This window comes from Trachypithecus francoisi, unplaced genomic scaffold (genome assembly GCF_009764315.1).
Source record: "Trachypithecus francoisi isolate TF-2019V2 unplaced genomic scaffold, Tfra_2.0 Lachesis_group8, whole genome shotgun sequence".
Taxonomy (NCBI): Eukaryota; Metazoa; Chordata; class Mammalia; order Primates; family Cercopithecidae; genus Trachypithecus; species Trachypithecus francoisi.
The window spans coordinates 67006626-67027000 of record NW_022681473.1 but is presented as its reverse complement, the minus strand read 5'-3'; the positions used below and the strand labels follow the sequence as shown (position 1 = coordinate 67027000).

The following is a 20375-nucleotide window of genomic DNA, read 5'->3' as shown; positions in this document are numbered from 1 at the left end:
CTGCTACATGCAAAGGAGCCCCACCTCTTCATGTGGCGTAAGATGGGCTTCTGCAGATCCAGTTACAGCTTTCGACTGCCTGAGAGTTGGGTTTATCTGCGATGTAGTCATCCTATGAGTTCTCTACATGGAAAACAACAATATAGCTATTAAACTTGAGCCCAGGAATGCTTGGACACAATATAAAGTGACTGTGAGGCTTGTGAGTGAAGCTGTCATGCAGGACAAATGCGGCGACTGGAGTGTATACCTGTCAAGTGTTTGTGTTGCTATATACAGTACATAAACCGAATGAAGTCAACAGCCTCCGCTTAGATAGACATGGCTTTTGTTCAGGCTAGTCCTGTCATGACGTGACATACGGAGACGTAGGTTCAAAAGGAATTTCCAAGCTGGGAAAAAAAATCAGGTCGGGTGAAGTAAACTCAATTTTTATTCTTCTATATAATACATGGATATATGGATAAATTTTCCTTTAAAGAGTTTGCAACCCTGAGGCAATGTCCTTGGGTACATAACGTATAAAGCAACAGCAAATGAAATCTAAATGCAAGAATGACAACTGGACTTCGAAACATAATTTAATATTCATCAAATTGCACACATACCAATAGTATTCTATGTCTCGTCTAGCTTCTTAATCCAACTATCTCAACTGCCTTGCAGTTTGCCTACCAGACACCCTCTCTACGTACATTCTGTCATGTAAATGCCAACCTTCTGACTGAAATTTAATAAATTAACATGGGATTTACATCAAGGGATTTTTGTCTGATGAGTGCATTGCCAGAAAGCATGCCTAGTTCCTGACCACAGCATCTGCCCACATAAAAACTTTGGCCCCCACAGGGCATGAGATGGCAGCTGACTGCAGTAACCTCGAGGTCCTTGAGGGTCCCCTGGGATCCACTGGAAGTTTTTCATCTAATCTGAGGGCCACATTAAGGGCACATTAATGGCAGAGGTGGGGGAAAGGCCATAGCTGGTTAGAAGAGATGGAACGTCATGGCTACTTGGTTACAGAACCAGTGAATCTGATGTCCTGTTTTCAGGACGCATGGCCCATTCATGGAGAAGATGGGGCGACAGTAGGGTCTAAAGGTGGACTGTGGTACCTTGGGGGCAGGGGGAGGGACAGATGGGCCTGGGTGTAAGGAGACCACTATGCTGCTTCTTCATCTACCTCACAGATGGCCACAGACCTTTCAGTACATGGTGGAAATCTATTTCTGAATATTCCATTTTCCCAAAGCTTTACAAACCATGGTGAGGGCAAATGCTTATGCGAAACTAAGGGTGAGTTCATTATATTATTTATATATTATCATCTTCCCTCTGAGGATAACATAGAAGGGTAAATAAAAAGCAGACAAATAGCTAAAAGGTGACTCACACTGTAAGCTCTTTCAACTAGAGGGTGATTTTTGCTTTAAAATAATCATCAGGCCCGAAAAGCAAATCTTGAAAGCAAAATCTAACTTTGGCCCACTGGTAACAATGATCCTGAGTCCCTCCTTCATTCCCAAAGTCTGTTTTTCCGAGGAATATCCTCCATTAATATTCATTTTGTGTCATCATTATTACAAAGGGTTAAGTGCAGCTTTCACTTCATCTTAGGCAGAGCTTCTGCCCCGGTCCTACTGTCGACCTGCTCACTTCATTTCTCGGAACTCCTGCGTGGCCGGCGGAAGCTGGACACGTTTTCATTCAGTGCATAGATCCTTCGGGAGAACTCTTCAAATTCTCCCAGAACCTGTTCGTCACACTCTACCGCCACAGCACTGTCCACCGGGATGCAGTTAAATGCTTCTAGCTGATCGCCTGAGGTGAAACCTGTGGCTTCCAGCCCGATGATTTCTTCCGCTTGCTCCACAGTACAGCAGAGCTCAGCTTCTGAGACTGGGTGGAACTCGCCTGGAAGCTGGACACTGGCGGGCCCGGCCTGCTCGCCGGGTAGGAGAGTGCCATTGACTGTGGCCTGGTGCTCGGAGGTGGCTTCTCCTTGTTCTCGGCTAGGGCGCACATTCACATGGCCTCCGTTTAAGCTGTCAACTAGATCCTCTCCTTTTTTCTTGTTTTCTTTGGAGAAGTCCAAGGAGGTGTCCAAGGAGGAGGAGAGAGATGTTACCTTTCTCTCGGCCTCTCCCACGGAGGTGACAGTGGTCACAGGCTGGGCTAATGCCGAGTTGTAACTGGGAGGAGGGGTTTTGTACTGAAGTCTCTCATTCTCAGAGCTGGCCCGTTTTCGATGTCCTTTGTCTGAAGGGATCCCCCCAGAGAAGCCTACATCTGCAACCCCAAATACGGAGCTTTGTCTCTTAGGAACAGGGATTGCACTGGAGGTGTGATGTCTGTCACTAGAAGAGAAACGAAAACAAGAAGTTACTTTCTACTTCAGAACTCGGTGTAAGCCTTCTGGATCCAGAGACAGGAAACAGCATACTTAGGTCTGAGCTAATAAAAACAGGTAAGAATCAATCTTAGACTATAGTTATTGCAGTGTGTGAATGCAAAAAACATGAGGTATGTGGGTCCAACTTTGGGAGCTTCCTTCCAGCATGATACAGACACAATGCAATATATTTAGAGAAGACGGCCCAAAGCGGGACGGGGAACAGAAACCTACGGGGAAGAGGTGAAGTAACTGGACAGGCTGGATCTGGCAAGAAAAACATGTGAAGGATGTAACCAACTTCGTATTTCTGAAAGGCTATCCATAATTTCATTCTTGTTTTTAGTGCAATTCAATTCTTATTTTAGCTTTGAAAAGCAGGCATCCTCACCTGGCAGAGAAGTTACATGACTTGCCCACGCTCAGTGAGGCAGTGACAAGGCGAGACTAAGATCTGTGACTCATGATTTCATGACCAACAACCTTGCCAACACTCAAATGCTAACAAATGCTAACCACCTTGCATTAGTGAACTGGCAGAGAGAGAGAGAGAGGGTCAAGGTGACATTTTAAAAATTAAAAAAAATTTTTTTGAGGGGTTCCTTTTTTTTTTTTTTTTTTTTAAAATGAAAAACTACCTTGGGAAATACATTCTTTTTTTTTTTTTTGAGACGGAGTCTCGCTCTGTCGCCCAGGCTGGAGTGCAGTGGCCGGATCTCGGCTCACTGCAAGCTCCGCCTCCCGGGTTTACGCCATTCTCCTGCCTCAGCCTCCCGAGTAGCTGGGACTACAGGCGCCTGCCTTGTCGCCCGGCTAGTTTTTTTTTTTTTTTTTTTTTTGTATTTTTTAGTAGAGACGGGGTTTCACTGTGTTAGCCAGGATGGTCTCGATCTCCTGACCTCGTGATCCGCCCGTCTCGGCCTCCCAAAGTGCTGGGATTACAGGCTTGAGCCACTGCGCCCGGCCAAGGAAATACATTCTTTGATGGGGCGAGCCACACATATATTTTACAATACTTGGTCTGCAGTGCCATCTTTTGAATCTGAGTTTCTTCTCAGGAGGGTATCTTTGGGCCAGCAATAATTATCATTATTCAGTTATACAAACTTTATAATTTCTGAAGTAATTTCCTATACATCATTTCACTTGGTCTTTACCAAAACTCTACAGAGAAAGCAGGGTAAAGTTAAGTCTGAAATAATAAATAATCATCAGTTAATGGAAATAGAGTATCTACATCCTAGAAATGATGGCTATGTTATACACTATGCTAGCTCTAGACATTCTTGTATGTGGATGAAATTAGCTTCAATACAACCATATGAATAGACTGGGTCCAGAGGCAGAGGGAGGTGCACACAGATCATTTGACTTGTGTGCTTCAGATGAGGAAACATGCACAGAGGGTTAAGTGGCTTGCAGAAGGGCAACCACTAGGCAGGGGTAGAGGCAGAACTTGAAACTACACACACCCAACAAATAGTTTCCGTATGTGCTTGGCCTTGGGGCAGGGAGACAGATGCAAGACCAGTAGGCCCTGCCTCCAAGGAGCTACCAATCCTGAAGGAGAAAGACATTCCTCATTATTCAAATAATACATTTTCAAATCACAATAGCAAGAAGTGCCCTAGAAAAGAAGAGATCTGGGATTTCTTCCACTTGTTTCTATAGCCACAAGCCCTGGCCGCAGCTCCCTGCTCTCTCTCCTCTCAGACTGTTTCTGACGCAGGATTATACCTGCAGTCTCAGACACCCAAGCAAGGGTTATTCTTGGGAAGGGGCAACCACACAGCTTCTAATCCTTGGGTCCATCAGGCTCCTCTGCCTGGCTGTGAGTACTGGTGCCAGGAGAGATTTCATAATTAGGGGTGGTAACTGAGGTGCATATAGAACTAGGCAAGTAGACTAATAAATTACAGTTTTTAGTTCTCAAGAAAAACAAAACAAAACAGATCAAAATCTGCTGGCCTCGATCTAGGTTTACAGTTAATATGTTGTCAAAACTCCCAATAATTGGGTAAGCTACACATTTCTGCAAACCTTGTTTTTACTCTACCACTTGCTGACCGTGTCCCTCTCTGAATGATCTTGCAGGCTGACTACGTACTCAAACCAAAAGAGAACATCAGTAGCACCTCAGTCTACAGTCTATTCTGTGCAGACAAGCCTAGCTTTCATTTGCCAGCCCAGCCCACGACGGGTGGAAGCACCAGGTGAAGCAGCCTGGAACACTGAAGATGATTTGTTGGTGTGTGGCTAGAGCCAGGTGCTTAACCCCTCATGCTGCCACCCTGGGCTGCCATCCTCCCGCCCCTACCCCCACCCCAGGCATCCTGCTCTGCTGCTCTGTGGGGCTCCCAGTGGGCTGATAAAAGGCAGGGCATGAGAAACAGGCCTGGGGCACACCCAGCAGTGCTTGCCACACAAGAGGAACAAGGTGTTTGTAGCCCTCATTGATTCTGAGACGCTCTAAAACTTCTCTACTTTGTACAACAGAAAAGTAATGAGGTGTGACAACCCCCATGCCCCACCTCGCCAACCACAATGCGAAGGGCACGACCATTTTCCTGACCGTCAATAACGTTCTGAGCCCCATGGAAGATGCACTGCCCACACAGCCCTCGAGTGTCCTGCGAGGAAGATAGCAGGTGGTGGGTCATGTGGTTTGTTCAAGGCTGAAGAATCACATCTGAACTAGATTCCATCTGACTCCAGGGCCCATCCTATCTGTTGTGTCCCACATGGGAACACAACATTCAAATTCAAGTAACATTTGCTAAGTGCCAAAGACACAGTACACATCAAGCTAAGTGCCTTCTCATTTGCCCACAAACTCTAAGATAGTATGTCATTCCTATTTTCATGGATGGACTCCAAGGCTTTGAGAGGTGGGAACTTTGGTATTTTCTGACATCCTGATTTTGTGACATTCTTCTCCAGTTCCCCTGGATCTGTATGAAAACTCCTGGCCTCAAGGGATCCTCCCACCTCAGTCTCCCAAGTAGCTGAGACTACAGGTGTGTGCTACCATGCCCGGTTAATGTTTTTTAGTTTTAATTTTTTTTAGAGACAGGGTCTCATCATCTTGCACACACTGGTCTCCAACTCCTGGGCTCAAGTGATCCTCTTGCCTTGGCCTCCCAAAATATTGGGATTACAGGTGTGAGCCACAGGTCCCAGCCAAAATGTTCTCTCTTAAGAATGGTAAGGAAATTAGTTCTTTTTGGAAAGATAATGAAGTCTACATATCTAAGGTTTTACCTTTTTATCACCACATTTTTCCCTCCATTTTTAGTTATATGAGATTAAACCTTTCAAAAATTTTTATTACAGCTTTTCTTACGATCTTAGAAAAGTTGAACAAGAAAAGGCATTTTCTCGATGCTTCTGGGCCACAGATACGAACATGTATTACTGAGCGATGACGTAGTAAGGGGACTACAGGATGTTCAGTGGTGTCTGTTCCGTAGGACGCGGGTCTGGAGGTAAGTCTGGCACGGGTTCTTCGATTCCCCTCTGGTGCTGAGGGCAGTTGAGTCAGTGCCCCTGCCCGCAGTGGCCGCTCTACCCTTTTCTTAGTTTGCTGTGTTCTTGCAAAGCAGATATCCTGAAAGTTGTGTGCAAAGTATGAGTAAATAGGATTTCAGTGACAGGCCAGGAGCTGTCCTGGGCATAACATGCTTTATTTATTATATGAGTTTGGTAACATAGTTTTGGCTGTTCAGAACTGATTTTTTTATTACTTCCAGGATTCCCAGCTACATTCCAAATTTTTAAGATAGCCAAGCTCCAAACAGTTGAAGTATCAAATGATTACATTAAACACGCATGTATTTTTAGTTATTACAATAGTTTTACTCACAGGAAAACTAAAAATATGTTAACTATATATAAAAAAAAACAAACTCACAAGTCTATTACCCATCAAACAACTGCTATTAATTTTGGGTATTTTCCTTTCAGACTTTGATTTTAAATATGTGCGTTGAATTTTTAAAGAAATCCTATGGGTTAGCTGTGGCAGCTCACATCTGTCATCCCAGCACTGGAGGAGGACTGCTTGAACCCAGGAGTTTGAGACCAGCCTGGGCCACATAGGGAGACCCTGTCTCTACAAAAAATTAAAAAATTAGCTGGGTATGGTGGTGAGCGCCTATAGTCCCACCAACTGTGTGCTGAGGTGGGAGGACTGCATGAGCCTGGGTTGCAGTGAGCTGTGATCACGCCACTGCACTTTAGCCTGGGCGACAGAGCAAGACCCTGTCTCAAAAAAAAGAAAAAAAAGGAAACAAGAAAGAAACACTAAAGCCGTGTTTCTGGTATATACAGAATTCTACGTCCTACTGTTGGATGCTATTAAAACCTCCTGGTAAGCAGAATTCTAAATGGCTGCTTCACTGAATGGACTATCATAATTTACTTAATTATTCCCTTACTTTTGTAGATTTAGGATGTTTCTGAACCTTTACTATTAAAAACAAACTGCTGTGAGCATCTCTGTATAAAAACATACTGCAGAGATTTTTCATAAAATAATTTTGATTTTATATTTAACAGAAGGTTTTGAGAAAGACCCTTCATTCATATTTTAGTATAAGATAAAGAAATAAGAGTATTTTTATCTCTACTCTTGCCTAAAGAGAGAAAGGTAGGAATTAAAAAGGCAAATAATAGTTCAAAACAGAATATTCAGGAGGTTTCAAGATTCGTTGATTACAGTCTGGCTTCATGACTATTTCACCTAGATGAAGAGGTTGAAACTCACAGATTTACTAATTATATGACCAATTTTTAAAGGCTGTGGACAATTTACGCATCAAATGCAATTAGTATATTATTTATGTTGTGATGAAAAACTTACAGGGAGCCTCTACCCTTAGACAACCAAAAGCAAAAATGTGTGCTTTTTGGGAGGTGTGGACATACCAGGAAACATGGTAGCTTTGCTTTATTGTCTGCTCCCACCAAGGGGCCCCGTGTGTTTGGAGGGACTAGAATTGCGGGTGCAGAGCCTGAGGTTCAAGCAACTGGACCGACTCTGCCAGTTCACCGCACACATTCTCCTCACCAGCCATTTCCCATGAGTGGCTGTCTCTTCCAGCTGGGCTTAGCTCCAAACTGGAAACATGACATCTGGGGTTTAATGTTGCAATTAAAAGGAATTTATTAAAAAACAACCCAAAGATATCATAATTGCAAATTTACTAGGCTACGGTTTAGTGAAACACAGTATAGCTTGTTGAATAATTGAACCACACCAGAGACTGTTAAATTACTTAATAAACCTTTTGCCATAAGTAAAAAAGGATTTCCTGAGGTCACAAACAATGGTACAATGAGGGAGAAGCCAAGTGGCCTGGAAGTCAAGGAGGACAGTCTAGTTTCAGTTTGGCTTCTTTGGATCAAGTTTTCTCTGAGCTCTCTAAATTAAGATGATTAATTTGTTTCTCATTCTGTGAGTCCTTATTTATTGCTATCAACTACCTTTTCTCATCTCTTCAGCTCTAGAGACAGTAGTGACAAGAAGGACTGTTCAAAGGCCTGGATTCTACTCCTGGCTCTGCCACTATGATCCCATCTATATGGAGTTACAACTTAAGGTCACATTCATTTATTAGTTGTATCAGTGGTCCTCAATCTTTTTGGAACCAGGTACCCGTTGCATGGAAGACAATTCTCCTGTGGACTTGGGGGCGGGGATATGAAACTGCCACCTCAGATCATCAGGCATTAGATTCTCATAAGGAGCACACAACCTAGATCCCTCACACGTACAGTTCACAACAGGATTTGTGCTCCTATGAGAATCTAATACCATGGCTAATCTGATGCGAGGCAGAGCTCAGGGGGTAATGCCCGCTTACCCCCCATCGCCTCCTGCTGTGCAGCCTGGTTCTTAACAGGCCACATACGGATGCAAGTCTGCGGTCCAGGGGTTGGACACCCCTGAGTTATATGACTGTGGGCATATTTAATGACTATTTATAAAATAGATCATTGGATTAAATAAGGATTAAATAAAATAATGTGCTTAAAATCGCTGGCAGGATGCCTGGCATAGACACTGGTGTCAGTAGTAGTTGTATCTGTGGTTGCTGTCATTATAATTCATTTCAGTGGGCCTCAAATTCCAAGTATTATTCTCCTTTTACTGTTTCTCTTATACAGCATACTGTTTCAAGCAGGAACAAACAGAACTCCTCCCACCTACCTTCCCACACCTCCACTTCCGTACATCAGGGAGCTAGCTGCCAGAAGCAAATGAAGAAGTACAGTGCTGGGCGTGGTGGCTTATGTCTGTAGTAGTCCCAGCACTTTGGGAGGCTGAGGTGGGAGGATCACTTGAGCCCAGGAGGTTGAGGTTGCAGTGAGCTATGATCACGTTACTGCATTTCAGCTTGGACGAAGGTAAGACCCCTACCTCCCAAAAAAAAAAAAAAATGCTGGGTGTGGTGGCTCACACCTGTAATCCCAGCACTTTGGGAGGCCAAGGTCGGTGGATCACCTGAGGTCAGGAGTTCAAGATCAGCCTGGCCAACAAGGCCAAAGCCCCATCGCTACTAAAAATACAAAAATTAGCCTGGCTTCATGGTGGGCACCTGTAATCCCAGTTGCATGGGAGGCTGAGGCAGGAGAATCTCTTGAACCCAGAAGGTGGAGGTTGCAGTGAACTGAGATTGCAGCCCTGCACTCCAACCTGGGCAACAGAGTGAGACTCTGTCTCAAAAAAAAAAAAAAAAAAAAAGGAAGAAAAAAAGAAAAAAGAAAAAAGTATAAAAGAGATTTGGAGAAAAAGATCCAAATCAATCAACAGATTTAATCTGTTCAATGTGAAACACAATTGTAGTTTAGTTTTTTTTTTTCTTTTTTTCTTGGGGACATGAGGTGGGGAAAGCTTTGAATGAAGTCGAAATGCTCAAAATTCCTCTGTTTACATGATCTACCTACTGTTACATGATCTACCTACTGCTTAGGGACTATAAGAACTTCCCAGAATCCTTTGAGATACATTCCAATTGTCCCCAAACCCCTGATGCAGCCTTTTTCTGCATGAATTTAGCCTCAGGGAGAGAGAATTTTTGTAAGAGGGAGAAATTCTCTATTTCTCTGACTAAAATGAGGAAGACCCTATGTATCACTTTTATAACCATTATATAAATACCTTGCCATGAAGCCAACCCAGGAACTGGTAGAGCCCAGTTTCCTCTACTCCACCATCCTTGCCCCATCATTTCCCTCTCCTCTTCCTCTTGGTTTTACTGTCTGAAGCTATAGCCTTCTTTTACAGAAAAGAGACTAGGAAAGAGAGAACAAGTTAAGAAAGCACCAGTCCAAAATGTGATTCCCATTTCCACATCTCCCATAGGTAACATGCCAGAGCTCCACATGTAGCACCATCGTTAGGAGACATGAGACACTGAGGGTGCACCTCACAGCTCCCAGCCTAGGTTTCCTCTTCTGTAAAATGGTTATATCTACCCAATAGTTACTGCAGTAAGGATTTAATGAGATATACAGGTAAAATTCTGAGTACCAGGAATAAGTATCCAATAAATTATTAATAATAACAAAACAATGGCAACTAAAATTTATAAAGTGCTACTGATTAAACACTCTGTTAACAGCTTTATACATGGTCTCATTTAATCCTTATGACATCTCTATGAAGTATTACAAACATCATCCTCATTTTACAGATGAAGAAACTGAAGCACAGAGGTTAGGTAACTTGACCAAGGTCATGAAGCCACTGGGTAGAAATATGTGATTTAACCAAGCCGGTCTGCCTAACTGTTAATTTCCTTCTCTTTCCCAGTCCCTAGGATCTTAAGTTTTTTATTGTCACCAAAACATCTACATTTGATCTCTACTTCTATTTGAGGACAGGGTGAGAATGAGAATAATTTTTAGGTTAAGTGGATTGGTTTATTTTCTTTCTCTTCTCTTCCTGCCTACATTAAGTTTGTGTTGCTCTTTTGACTTTCTAAGACTTATTATACTGTTAGGCATTCTAAGCATCAGCTATGAGCAGAAATAAATTCTGCCATGAATTGATGTAAATGTGGAAACTTACGGGAAAATGAAATAAAGAAAGCATGTAAAGATTTACCACATCAAGACAGTTCTTGAAGCTGGGGTGAGGTTTTAACCATTTGAAACATTTTTTTTTTCTAATAATCTTTCAGATTCACCTGTACTTGTTTTATCTGTCTACAACCAGGTCCCACACTGTAAAGTATGAGGACAGAGTACAATTCACAATCTCAAATATGTGTCTTTCCCTCCCTACAAAATGTTTCCTCTGAGGGACATTACTAGATCACAGCTGGTCAAAATACTAAATCTTGATTGTCTGGCTCCTGGCCAAAATCTACAGCTACAACTCAGTGGAATAAGAATACTTAAAAAGAAAAAAAAAAAACTTTTAAACAACTTTTGATCTTCTTCTTTCTCCCCACTTGTAGCAATCTATGACCTCATGGCAGTGAGACCTTCACATGGAGGTGTTTAAGTTGGTTGATGGCCACTAGAAATGTTTGAAGCTCTAGGTACTACTCTGCGCCAATACCATGTCAACTGTGTTAAAAAGCAATAATAGTTTCTCACCTTCTTAAAGATTACTGCTTAAATAATGCAGAGCAACGACAGGCTTGCACAGAGTGCCAAAAGCAGGTTGCCAAGGCAAAGCTGAGGTAGAATTACGTCTTTTGGCAGCTAAGAAATTATGACATAAAGTTAGTTTTTTTTTTTCAAAAAAACAACCTCCATAAATTAAGCTACTATCCTTTTTTCAAAATTCAGCAAAGGTTGGGATTTATCCTTCTTTCCCTCTCTCAGATCAAGTAGGAGCTCAGAACCTCCTTTAGGGAAAGCCAAATTTAACAGCTAGATCTTATCTCCCAGGAGGTAGCTGGGGGTTAATAGTTTTAAGCATGCAGTCTCCAGGCCATAGGCAAGCAATCCAAAGGCCTCTCACCATTACCAGATAAGTATAAGTACTTAATCTTTGCCCTGGATGTTAACAAAAACACGAAACAAAATAAAAATAGAAACAATATTGGGCCAAAAGCACAGGCTGAAATCTGTGCCAATGGTCACTTTTCCCCTGGGCTTCGCCTGGAAGGTTTCCTGCCAAAGTCTGACTAAATAAAAACAGAGTATAAAAAGGTATAACTGAACAAGGCAGCCTTTGGATTTTATTTAAACTGAGTAGTGATGGAAAGATGAACTGGTGAAAGAGAAAGTTCCACAGGCAAAGGACAAAATAAGCAAGCTGAAGAAATCCAGTTCCCCAGGCTTTGTGATGTGATGTCTTGGCCATCAGGCCTCCATGGACCAGCTTGGGCCAGTGGACAGAGGATGAGGGGGTGCCTATTGTCCAGAGCCCAACTGGAGGCCAGCTCAGGCTCCAGGCTGAGCTCCATGGCATCAGAGAATACACAGTGATCCTCCAGGGAGACAAAGAGAGGTCCTGGGAGGGGTCAAGTCAACCACTTCACTCATCAGCTTTCACTTTAAGAAATCATCATACATATTAATGTACTAAAATCACAGTCAGGCAACCAACATTATGAGGACTGTAAAATGGTCTGTAGAAACAGACAGAGCCCATCTTGATGTCATTTATATAGGGCTTAAGTAACATCCTACACGAGAACATGGAAAGAACAGGAAAGAGATGCCAGGAATGATGCCTGGGGACCCCTCAGAGTGTCTGGACAGCACTTGAGACTTGGGAATAATAAACTGTTTATGCTGAAAACCAGGGAAAAATTTTTAAAAAACCTCTACCTTTGCCAGGGAAACCAGAGGAACAACAATCTCACAGAACCCAGCCCCAGAAGAAACTCGATAGGGAAATTAAAACCCTGGTCAGAGAATGTTTTCAGAATTTAAAAACTAGACTTGGAAGGGAGCTAAAGGATGCATTAGACTCCCAGGACCAGTGACAGAATCTGTGAGATGAAGTCTTTGAAAGATACGGCTAACGCTGACCTACCATCAGCTCTCTAATAAACTCTCACATGAACCAAACTGCGAGGGTTTAGTTGTTTGTTATTTCAAAAGAAAAACGATAGCTCTGCCACCATTTCCAGAGATGCTGGAGGCCTTGGGCAGAAGTGCTTGAGTTACAGTTAGCTGCCATTTAATTACTGTTTAGTAAGAGACTGGGACTCTAGAGATGACACCTTGGTAACCTTGTCTTTTGTAGTCCCCTATACTCCTAAAGGAGGTGGAGTATAACACAAATTAATTGGGCCGGGCGTGGTGGTTCACGCCTATAATCCCAGCACTTTGGGAGGCCAAGATGGGCAGATCACGAGGTCAGGAGATCGAGACCATCCTGGCTAAAACGGTGAAACCCCGTCTCTACTAAAAATACAAAAATTAGCCAGGTGCAGTGGCGGGTGTCTGTAGTCCCAGCTACACGGGAGGCTGAGGCAGGAGAATGGCGTGAACCTGGGAGGCGGAGCTTGCAGTGAGTGGAGATCAAGTCACTGCACTCCAGCCTGGGCAACAGAGTGAGACTCCGTCTCAAAAAAAAAAAAAAATAAAAAAAATAAAAAATAAATAAATACATCAAAAAAAGAAATTGATTTACCCCCTTATTCAAATACATACTGGATATCTACTATACACTAGGTGCTGCGCTAGACTCTGGGGCTGTAATAATACTTGGAAAAAGGCCATGGTTCATGTTTTCATGGAATTTATTGTCTAGTGAGAGAAGACAGACAAGTATCACAGAATCACAGACATCAATGTCAAACAACCACCTCTGACCCGTGCTACGCAGAGAGGACACGGGCTCAAAGAGCTTGTAGCAGAGATCTGACCCAGACAGGAAAAGCCAAGATTAGAAGCGCTAATAGAGTTCTTTATCAGGTAAAGAATGGGTTGGTGAGGAGAGTATCTTCCAGGCAGCAGGAACAGCATTTGCTAAGACCTTTTGTCAAGAAAGATAACAATGTTTGAGGACCCAAAAGGTCAATGAGTGAAGAGTTCTATGGTAGAAGATAAAACTGGGGAGTAAAACAAAGTCTAGACCACGCAGCAGTCACAAGCCATGTTTAGAACTTTCAGGCAAAGAGGGGGGGGGGAGAGAGAGAGAGTCAGAGGTGTGTGGGGGGAGGGGGTGAGAGTGAGTGAGAGAGAGAGAGAGAGAGAGAGATTTACACTTTGGAAAGTGCATTCTGGCTGCAGCTGGAGAGCAGACTGGACTGGAGGGGCCAGAGTGGATGGTGGGAGACTGCAGGCTGTGCAGTAGTACAGGTGAAAGGTAATGGAGGCATACATCAGAATGGAAATGTGCACACATAGACAAATAGAAATAGCAGGAGAAATTGGCAGGAGTTGCCAGAGTTGGATATAAGGGTGAGGAAGAAAAGGAGGAACCAAGGTTTCTGCCTGGCGCCCTGGCTAGTGTAAAATAATGGAAAGTGGTTCCATTTGCAGAAAGCAAAGAGCATATCATGACTGGGATGGAAGACTGGTAGAAAAATGCATGGGCACGTAGAATGTGCTGTGAAAATATACAGGAGGCAATTTCTGATATCAGAACTTATCTCCACTAAGAATAAAGTAAGAGAAAAAAGGGCCCAGGACTGAGCCTTTAGGAGCTCCAGCTTTTTGTGATGAGGAAGAGGAAGAGGAAGAGGAGCCTTCAAACGAGGTAAGAAGGAGCATTCAGAGAGGAATGAAGAAAACCAGGAGAAGGCTGTAATAACAAGATTCCTTTTCTGGAATCACCAGATGCTAAATGATCCCTTGTGTAAAACACTTTGTTCTTAACTAGTTATAGGAGAGGTTGTCCATGTAATGGTTAAAGCAGGACTTCTAAAACTACTCTGCCTGGGCTCCAATCTTAGCTCTTCCACTTGATGGCTGTGTCACATTAAGTTATTTAACCCCTCAGTTCCTCAGTTCCCTCATTTCTAAGATGGGAGAGGTTAGTGGGTCCTAATTCACAGGGTGGTGTCAGGATTAAATGAGTTAACTGAATAATATATTCAAATGCTTTGGAAGAGTACCTGCTTTGCAGTAATAGTCACTTGATATTAGCTATAATGATATTAACTATTATTATACATTGCTATCCATTAAGAGAAGAATTACAGAATAAACATAATATAAAATGATATTTAAACTCTTTAAAATTAAAACAGGGAATTTCCTCAGATGGATCCAGAGGCTAAAACAAAACAAAACACAGGGAATTATATCTAAGTCGAGCTTAAGCCCAAAGGTTACAGTTGGGCAGGGTGGCTCATGCCTACAGTCCCAGCACTTTGGGAGGCAGAGGTGGGGGGATCACTTGAGCCCAGGAGTTCGAGGATGCAGTGAGCTATGATGGCGCCATTGCACTGCAGCCTGAGCAACAGAGCGAGATACTGTCTCAAAACAAACAAACAAAAAACACCTCCCACGCCTGGCACCCAAGGTCATACTGAGGCTGCCAGTGCTCATTTCTAATGCTGCCAACACTTACCAGCTTTTGATGGACAAAGACCATATCGCTAAGCCTTCTTGAAACTTAGTGCAGTGCATTCGATCCAGAAGGATACTTACTTACTGACACTTATCAACATATGCTAAAGCAGTGGTCCCCAACCTTTTTGGCCCCAGGGACTGGTTTCATGGAAGACAATTTCTCCATGGGTCGTGGGCAGGGGGCTGGTTTCAGGATGAAACTATTCCATCTCAGATCATCAGGCATTAGCTTCTCACAAGGAGCACACAACCTAGATCCCCCACATGTGCAGTTCACAATAGGGTTTGTGCTCCTATGAGAATCTAATGCTGCAGCTGATCTGATAGGAGGCGGAGTTCAGGGGTAACGTTCACTTGCCCCCACTCACCTCCTGCTGTGAGGCCTGGTTCCTAACAGGATATGGACTGCTACAGGTACACGGCCAAGGGTTGGGGACCCCAGTGCTAATGAATGCCTACTGAAAAACACTGCTTTTTCAGTGTGCATATCCCAGTGGCTTTCGTACTAATTCCCTCTCCAATTCATTTAAGTATGTCCATCTTCTAAAACCCAATTCAAGTCCTAACTGTGTTTTTTTTTTTTTTTTTTTTTTTTTGAGATGGAGTCTCGCTGTTTTTGCCCAGGCTTGAGTGCAGTTGTGGGTGCAATCTTGGCTCACTGCAACCTCCGCCTCCCATGTTCAAGTGATTCTCGTGCCTTGGCCTCCCGAGTAGCTGGGATTACAGGCATGCACTACCACGCCCGGCTAATTTTTGTATTTTTAGTAGAGATGGGGTTTCTCCATGTTGGTTAGGCTGGTCTTGAACTCCTGACCTCAAGTGATCCACCCACCTTGGCCTCCCAAAGTGCTGGGATTACAGGTGTGAGCTACCACGCCCAGCTGCATTCATTTTTTTTTTTTTTTGAGATGGAGTTTTGCTCTTGTTGCCCAGGCTAGAGTACAATGGCACAATCTCGGCTCACTGCAACCTCTGCCTCCTGGGTTCAAGTGATTCTCCTGTCTCAGCCTCCCAAGTAGCTTGGATTACAGGTGTGTGCCACCACGCCCGGCTAATTTTTTGTATTAATAGAGATGGGTTTTCACCATGCTGGTCAGGCTGGTCTGTAACTCCTAACCTCAGGTGATCCACCCGCCTCGGCCTCCCAAAGTGCTGGGATTACAAGCGTGAGCCACCACGCCCAGTCCTCATTCATTTTTTAACTCATTTCTTTAACTCCTTCATTCATTCTTTCTTCTTTAACCATGCCAATCTAAAGTGATCTCTGAACTCTGAAGGTAGTACTTATTATTTTACCATCCAACTGATGCTTAATGTTGCATCATTTGCATTTTCAACACATATTTCAGACATTACTGAAATCCACATTTCATTGCCTGATAGTTTTCGAGGCTCTGGAAATAAAGAGATGTATAAAATAAGATTCCTATCATTAAGGAGTTCCCACTCTAGAAGAGAAGACAGAGAGTAAACCAATAACCAGAACACCATGGTGCTTTGAATACAATACACACTTTGTATATTACAATGAAGAAGGCAATCAGTAATCAGTGGAAAGACTCATCAGAAGAGGTTGTACTTGACTGGCACCCTGAAGGATAAGTGGGAGCTAACCAGGCAATGTATGTGTGTGTTGGGGGTGGGGCAGAGCAAGAAATGAAGGGAAGGGCATTTAAGGCAGAATAAAATACTGTATTTGTGTGCAGTCCAACTGTGGAGTCAAGTCTTGTAAACAGCATATGGGAGGGATCTAGTCTTTGTTTCTGGAAACTCACTCTTCCGCTTTCCAATATAACTTAGTACAGAGCACACAGATATTCAGTGAATATACTTGTTTTATGTATACATTAATTTAATTAGTTGTGTGCAAAAGGAAACATTTAGGTGATGTTTTCTGGCAATGTGCTGAGAAAAACAGAACTGCCTCAATATACTGTTATAGTAAATCTATATGATGAAATACTACATAGCCATTAAAAGTGATGCTAAAAAGTTTTAAAGGGCATTGATAAAATACTTAAGACATTATGGTATACGAAAAAGCTGTAAGGACTGTGCTGTCCACTATGACCACTAGGAACTGGTTGCTGGAACTTGAAATGTGGTTAGTCTGACTTGAGATATGCTATAAGTATAAACTGGATTTAGAAGGCTTGGTATGAAAAAAGAGAATGTAAAATATTTATTAATCATCTTTAAAATGTTGATTACATGTCTACAAGACATTTTGGATATACAACTTGGATTTTATTTGAATTAAATAAAATATATTATTAAAATTAGTTTACCTGTTTATTTTTAGCTTTTTAAAAATGTGACTGCCAGAATATTTAAATTTATATGTATGGCTCATATTATATTTCTATTGAAAAGTGTTGGTACAGATGGTAAGATCTGAATTAGAAAAGAAACACAAGGAAAACTGACTAACACAACAGTGATTTTTTTGTGCCTGAATTATGGAGCTATTGTTTCCCTTCTGTATATTTTTACAACTTCCAAATTTTATTCATCGAGCACATACTACTTTATAATCAAAAGGAGTAAACAGAAATAAAGAAGACCCAAGTAAAAACAATGGGAAAAGAGATCTCAATTTGGTTCAGAGACTTGGTTGCTGGAGTCAGGGAGAGGTGGGGCCGGGATACCCAAGTACCTTTCTGTCGCCAGTAGAGGGTTAGTGCACAAAGGATGTTGGCCAGCTGTTCTCCATCCTGACAGGAGGCAGAAAAAAGTGGAAATGGGTGTTAACCGCAGGAGGGGGCCTGTAAGTTAAATGTAGGGAAGAATTTCCTGAAGTGAGGGTGTTTAAACTCTGGAATGAGTTATGGAAGAAGCCTGGTCCCCTAAGGTCTTTTAAAATACTACGGATACCCATATGCCTTGTGTGTTCCTGTCTAGAGGCAAGGAGATGACTCGTCAAGGTTCTTCTGAAACAGCTATCTTAGAGTAAATAACTCCAATAAAACTTTCTTTTTCATTTAGTTTTGACTAGGCTTAACTTTTCATATTAGGGGTGCTGGCCTGCAAGAAATGCTCTCAAAAGCAAGCCTATCTGATATAGCTACCTTAAGTAGGACTCTTGAGACTTCAAAGGCAATATTATTTGATCTAAATTTAAAAACCAACGTCAGCTAGACAACATGTTTTTTACTTCCCTAGAGGGTCATCTGCCAGATTTCAGTTCTGAATTCAGCATAAGGATGATGGACGGAAGGGAAGAGGGTAGATCTGTTTCTAAAAAGTGAGACTTTGTAAAGATTTAAATACTAGATACTGCCTCATTTTCAAGGGTAAGTGGTTTGGTGTAAAAGCAGAACTACCATATCATTACTTGATTTTAAGGAAAGTAGATTGGCTCACTTATTTTAAATTTTCATTATTCTCAGTTTACTGAAAACACATTTTCCTAAAATGTGTCAAATTTCTTAGGTATTTTCTTCTTCTAACACTTTTATTTAAAGCTATAGCTTGATTCTATTTACCAAAAGGAGCAGAAGACTACATTATAAATAGGTCAGCAGAAGGACTATTTGGATATTTTACCACTAAAGTGAGATGACCTCACATAAAGCCACGAGTTACTTCTCCCAACATGCAACACTGGTGTTTGTTAAACACTAAAGTACTCTGGAGAAATATTCTAGCATGCTGTTGAACAGCCAAAGATACTTCTCAGTGCTCCACCCTTACTAAGGTCACTGAGATTGATTCTGTCTCTTTAAAAATGGCTTGCCTGGTCCTGAAACAAAATAAGTCAGCCCAACATTGCCCTCCATCATTGTACCAGACTACACACTAATGATGGGCCTCAGGTTGTAAGTCCCAAACGATAGCGAGAGTAAACAATGTATAGGAATATTTTTGCAAGTCATGTCCTTCAAAATTTTTAATTTGTCTTATCTATAAATTAGATTAGAAACTTAACAACTGTCGACTAAGCAACGGGAGGGAAAATCTTACACTTTTGAATCTTCCTTTGTCTCCTGAACGATGCTATATGCCAAAGAGATGCTTAATGCATTGTCAAATCCAAAATAATACTTAATAATACTTTGTACAGTTCATTTCAGTTTATAAACCACTTTGACGAACATTATCTCATTTGGCCTACAAAAACTATGGTTGGGAAATAATAGTATTATGGGGAAATAATACCACTAGTTTCCCAGTAACTGGTGATATTAACTCCATTTAAAGAACTGATATTCAGCTGGGCATGGTGGCTCACACCTGTAATCCCAGCACTTTGGAAGGCCGAGGCGGGCAGATCACGAGGTCAGGAGTTCGAGACCAGCCTGGCCAACATGGTGAAAACCCGTCTCTACTAAAAATACAAAAATTAGCTGGGCGTGGTGGTGCATGCCTATACTCGCAGCTACTTGGGAGGCTGAGGCAGAAGAATCGTGTGAACCCAGGAGGCGGAGGTAGCAGTGAGCTGAGATCGCACCACTGCACTCCAGCCTGGGTGATAGAGCGAGACTCCGTCTCAACAAAACAAAACAAAAACAAAACAAAACAACTGATACTCAAAAACAAACTTATGAAAATTAAGTGATAGAGTTGAAACTGGAACCCATATTTTCTGATTCCCAAATCTAGTGTTCCTTCCTCTGTGTTACACTACCTTGCATGAAGGTGTTACATAGTTTAAGCTCTATAATCAGGAAAAATTAAACTTAGGATAAAAAATTCTATGAAAAAAACAGGACAGATGGCTTTGAAATCTTGCTTTTATCTTATTCTTATTTTTTCTTGTTCAGAAAAAAGAGCAGGCCATTACAGGAAGTGCTCCACAAACACTAAGGGTAAATATATTTTAGGCCACTCACCCAACCCACGTGCTTTCTTCTTCCGTGTTCCTGTTTCTCAATCAATGAAGTTGAAATGTGATCATTTTTGTTTCTTTCAGTCTTAAAGTTCTTAAATTCTTCCCAAAGTTTTATGACTTTTAGTTTCCTCCCTCTTGGAGGTAAACGGGGTAGAATAAACAACCACGAATGTTTCCACCAGGCCTGCTGCCTAATTTTGCAGTGTATCTTTCCAGCGCTCTGGATTTGACTCTGGTGGGTTTCCCTGAGGAAGGCAGGAGGCACTAGAATAGAGGTAGCACAGAGACAGGAGGGCAGGGGAAGGGCAGAGAAGGAAGAGAATGGCCATCACCCAATAAAGGGCACTGTGATATGGTAAAAAGAATATGGGATTAGGAGTCAGGTAATCTGGGTTTCTGGTCCCAGTTCCATCACTTAGTATCATGTGATCTTGGCAAGTCGCTTGGCACTGTGAGTCTCAGTTTTTTGGTTCGTAAAATAGTGGTCATTCTTCTTATCCAGCTACCCTCACAGGGTTCTTGCAAGCTTAAGTAAAAACATAGACAGTTTTGCAAGTAAGAGATTTTATTATTCCTAACCTCTAATTATGGGTGAGAGTTACCTAAGAAGGCAGGTACCAAAAAAAGTTTGTAGGCAAACAGATTTGTAGGGTACTTCTC

At 42.2% G+C, this 20375-nt stretch overlaps 1 protein-coding gene across 3 annotated transcripts in view; it reads right to left on the bottom strand.

Annotated features, from left to right (window-relative positions):
• Positions 1 to 415: 415 nt before the first annotated feature.
• Positions 416 to 20375, bottom strand: part of UVRAG (UV radiation resistance associated) — a 340923-nt gene continuing 320963 nt past the window's right edge. For all 3 annotated transcript variants that reach the window (XM_033206742.1, XM_033206745.1, XM_033206746.1), the window contains one exon: positions 416 to 2357. In XM_033206742.1, the coding sequence (XP_033062633.1) occupies positions 1658 to 2357 (700 nt within the window). In that variant the 3' untranslated portion in view covers positions 416 to 1657. The remainder of the gene's footprint in view (positions 2358 to 20375) is intronic.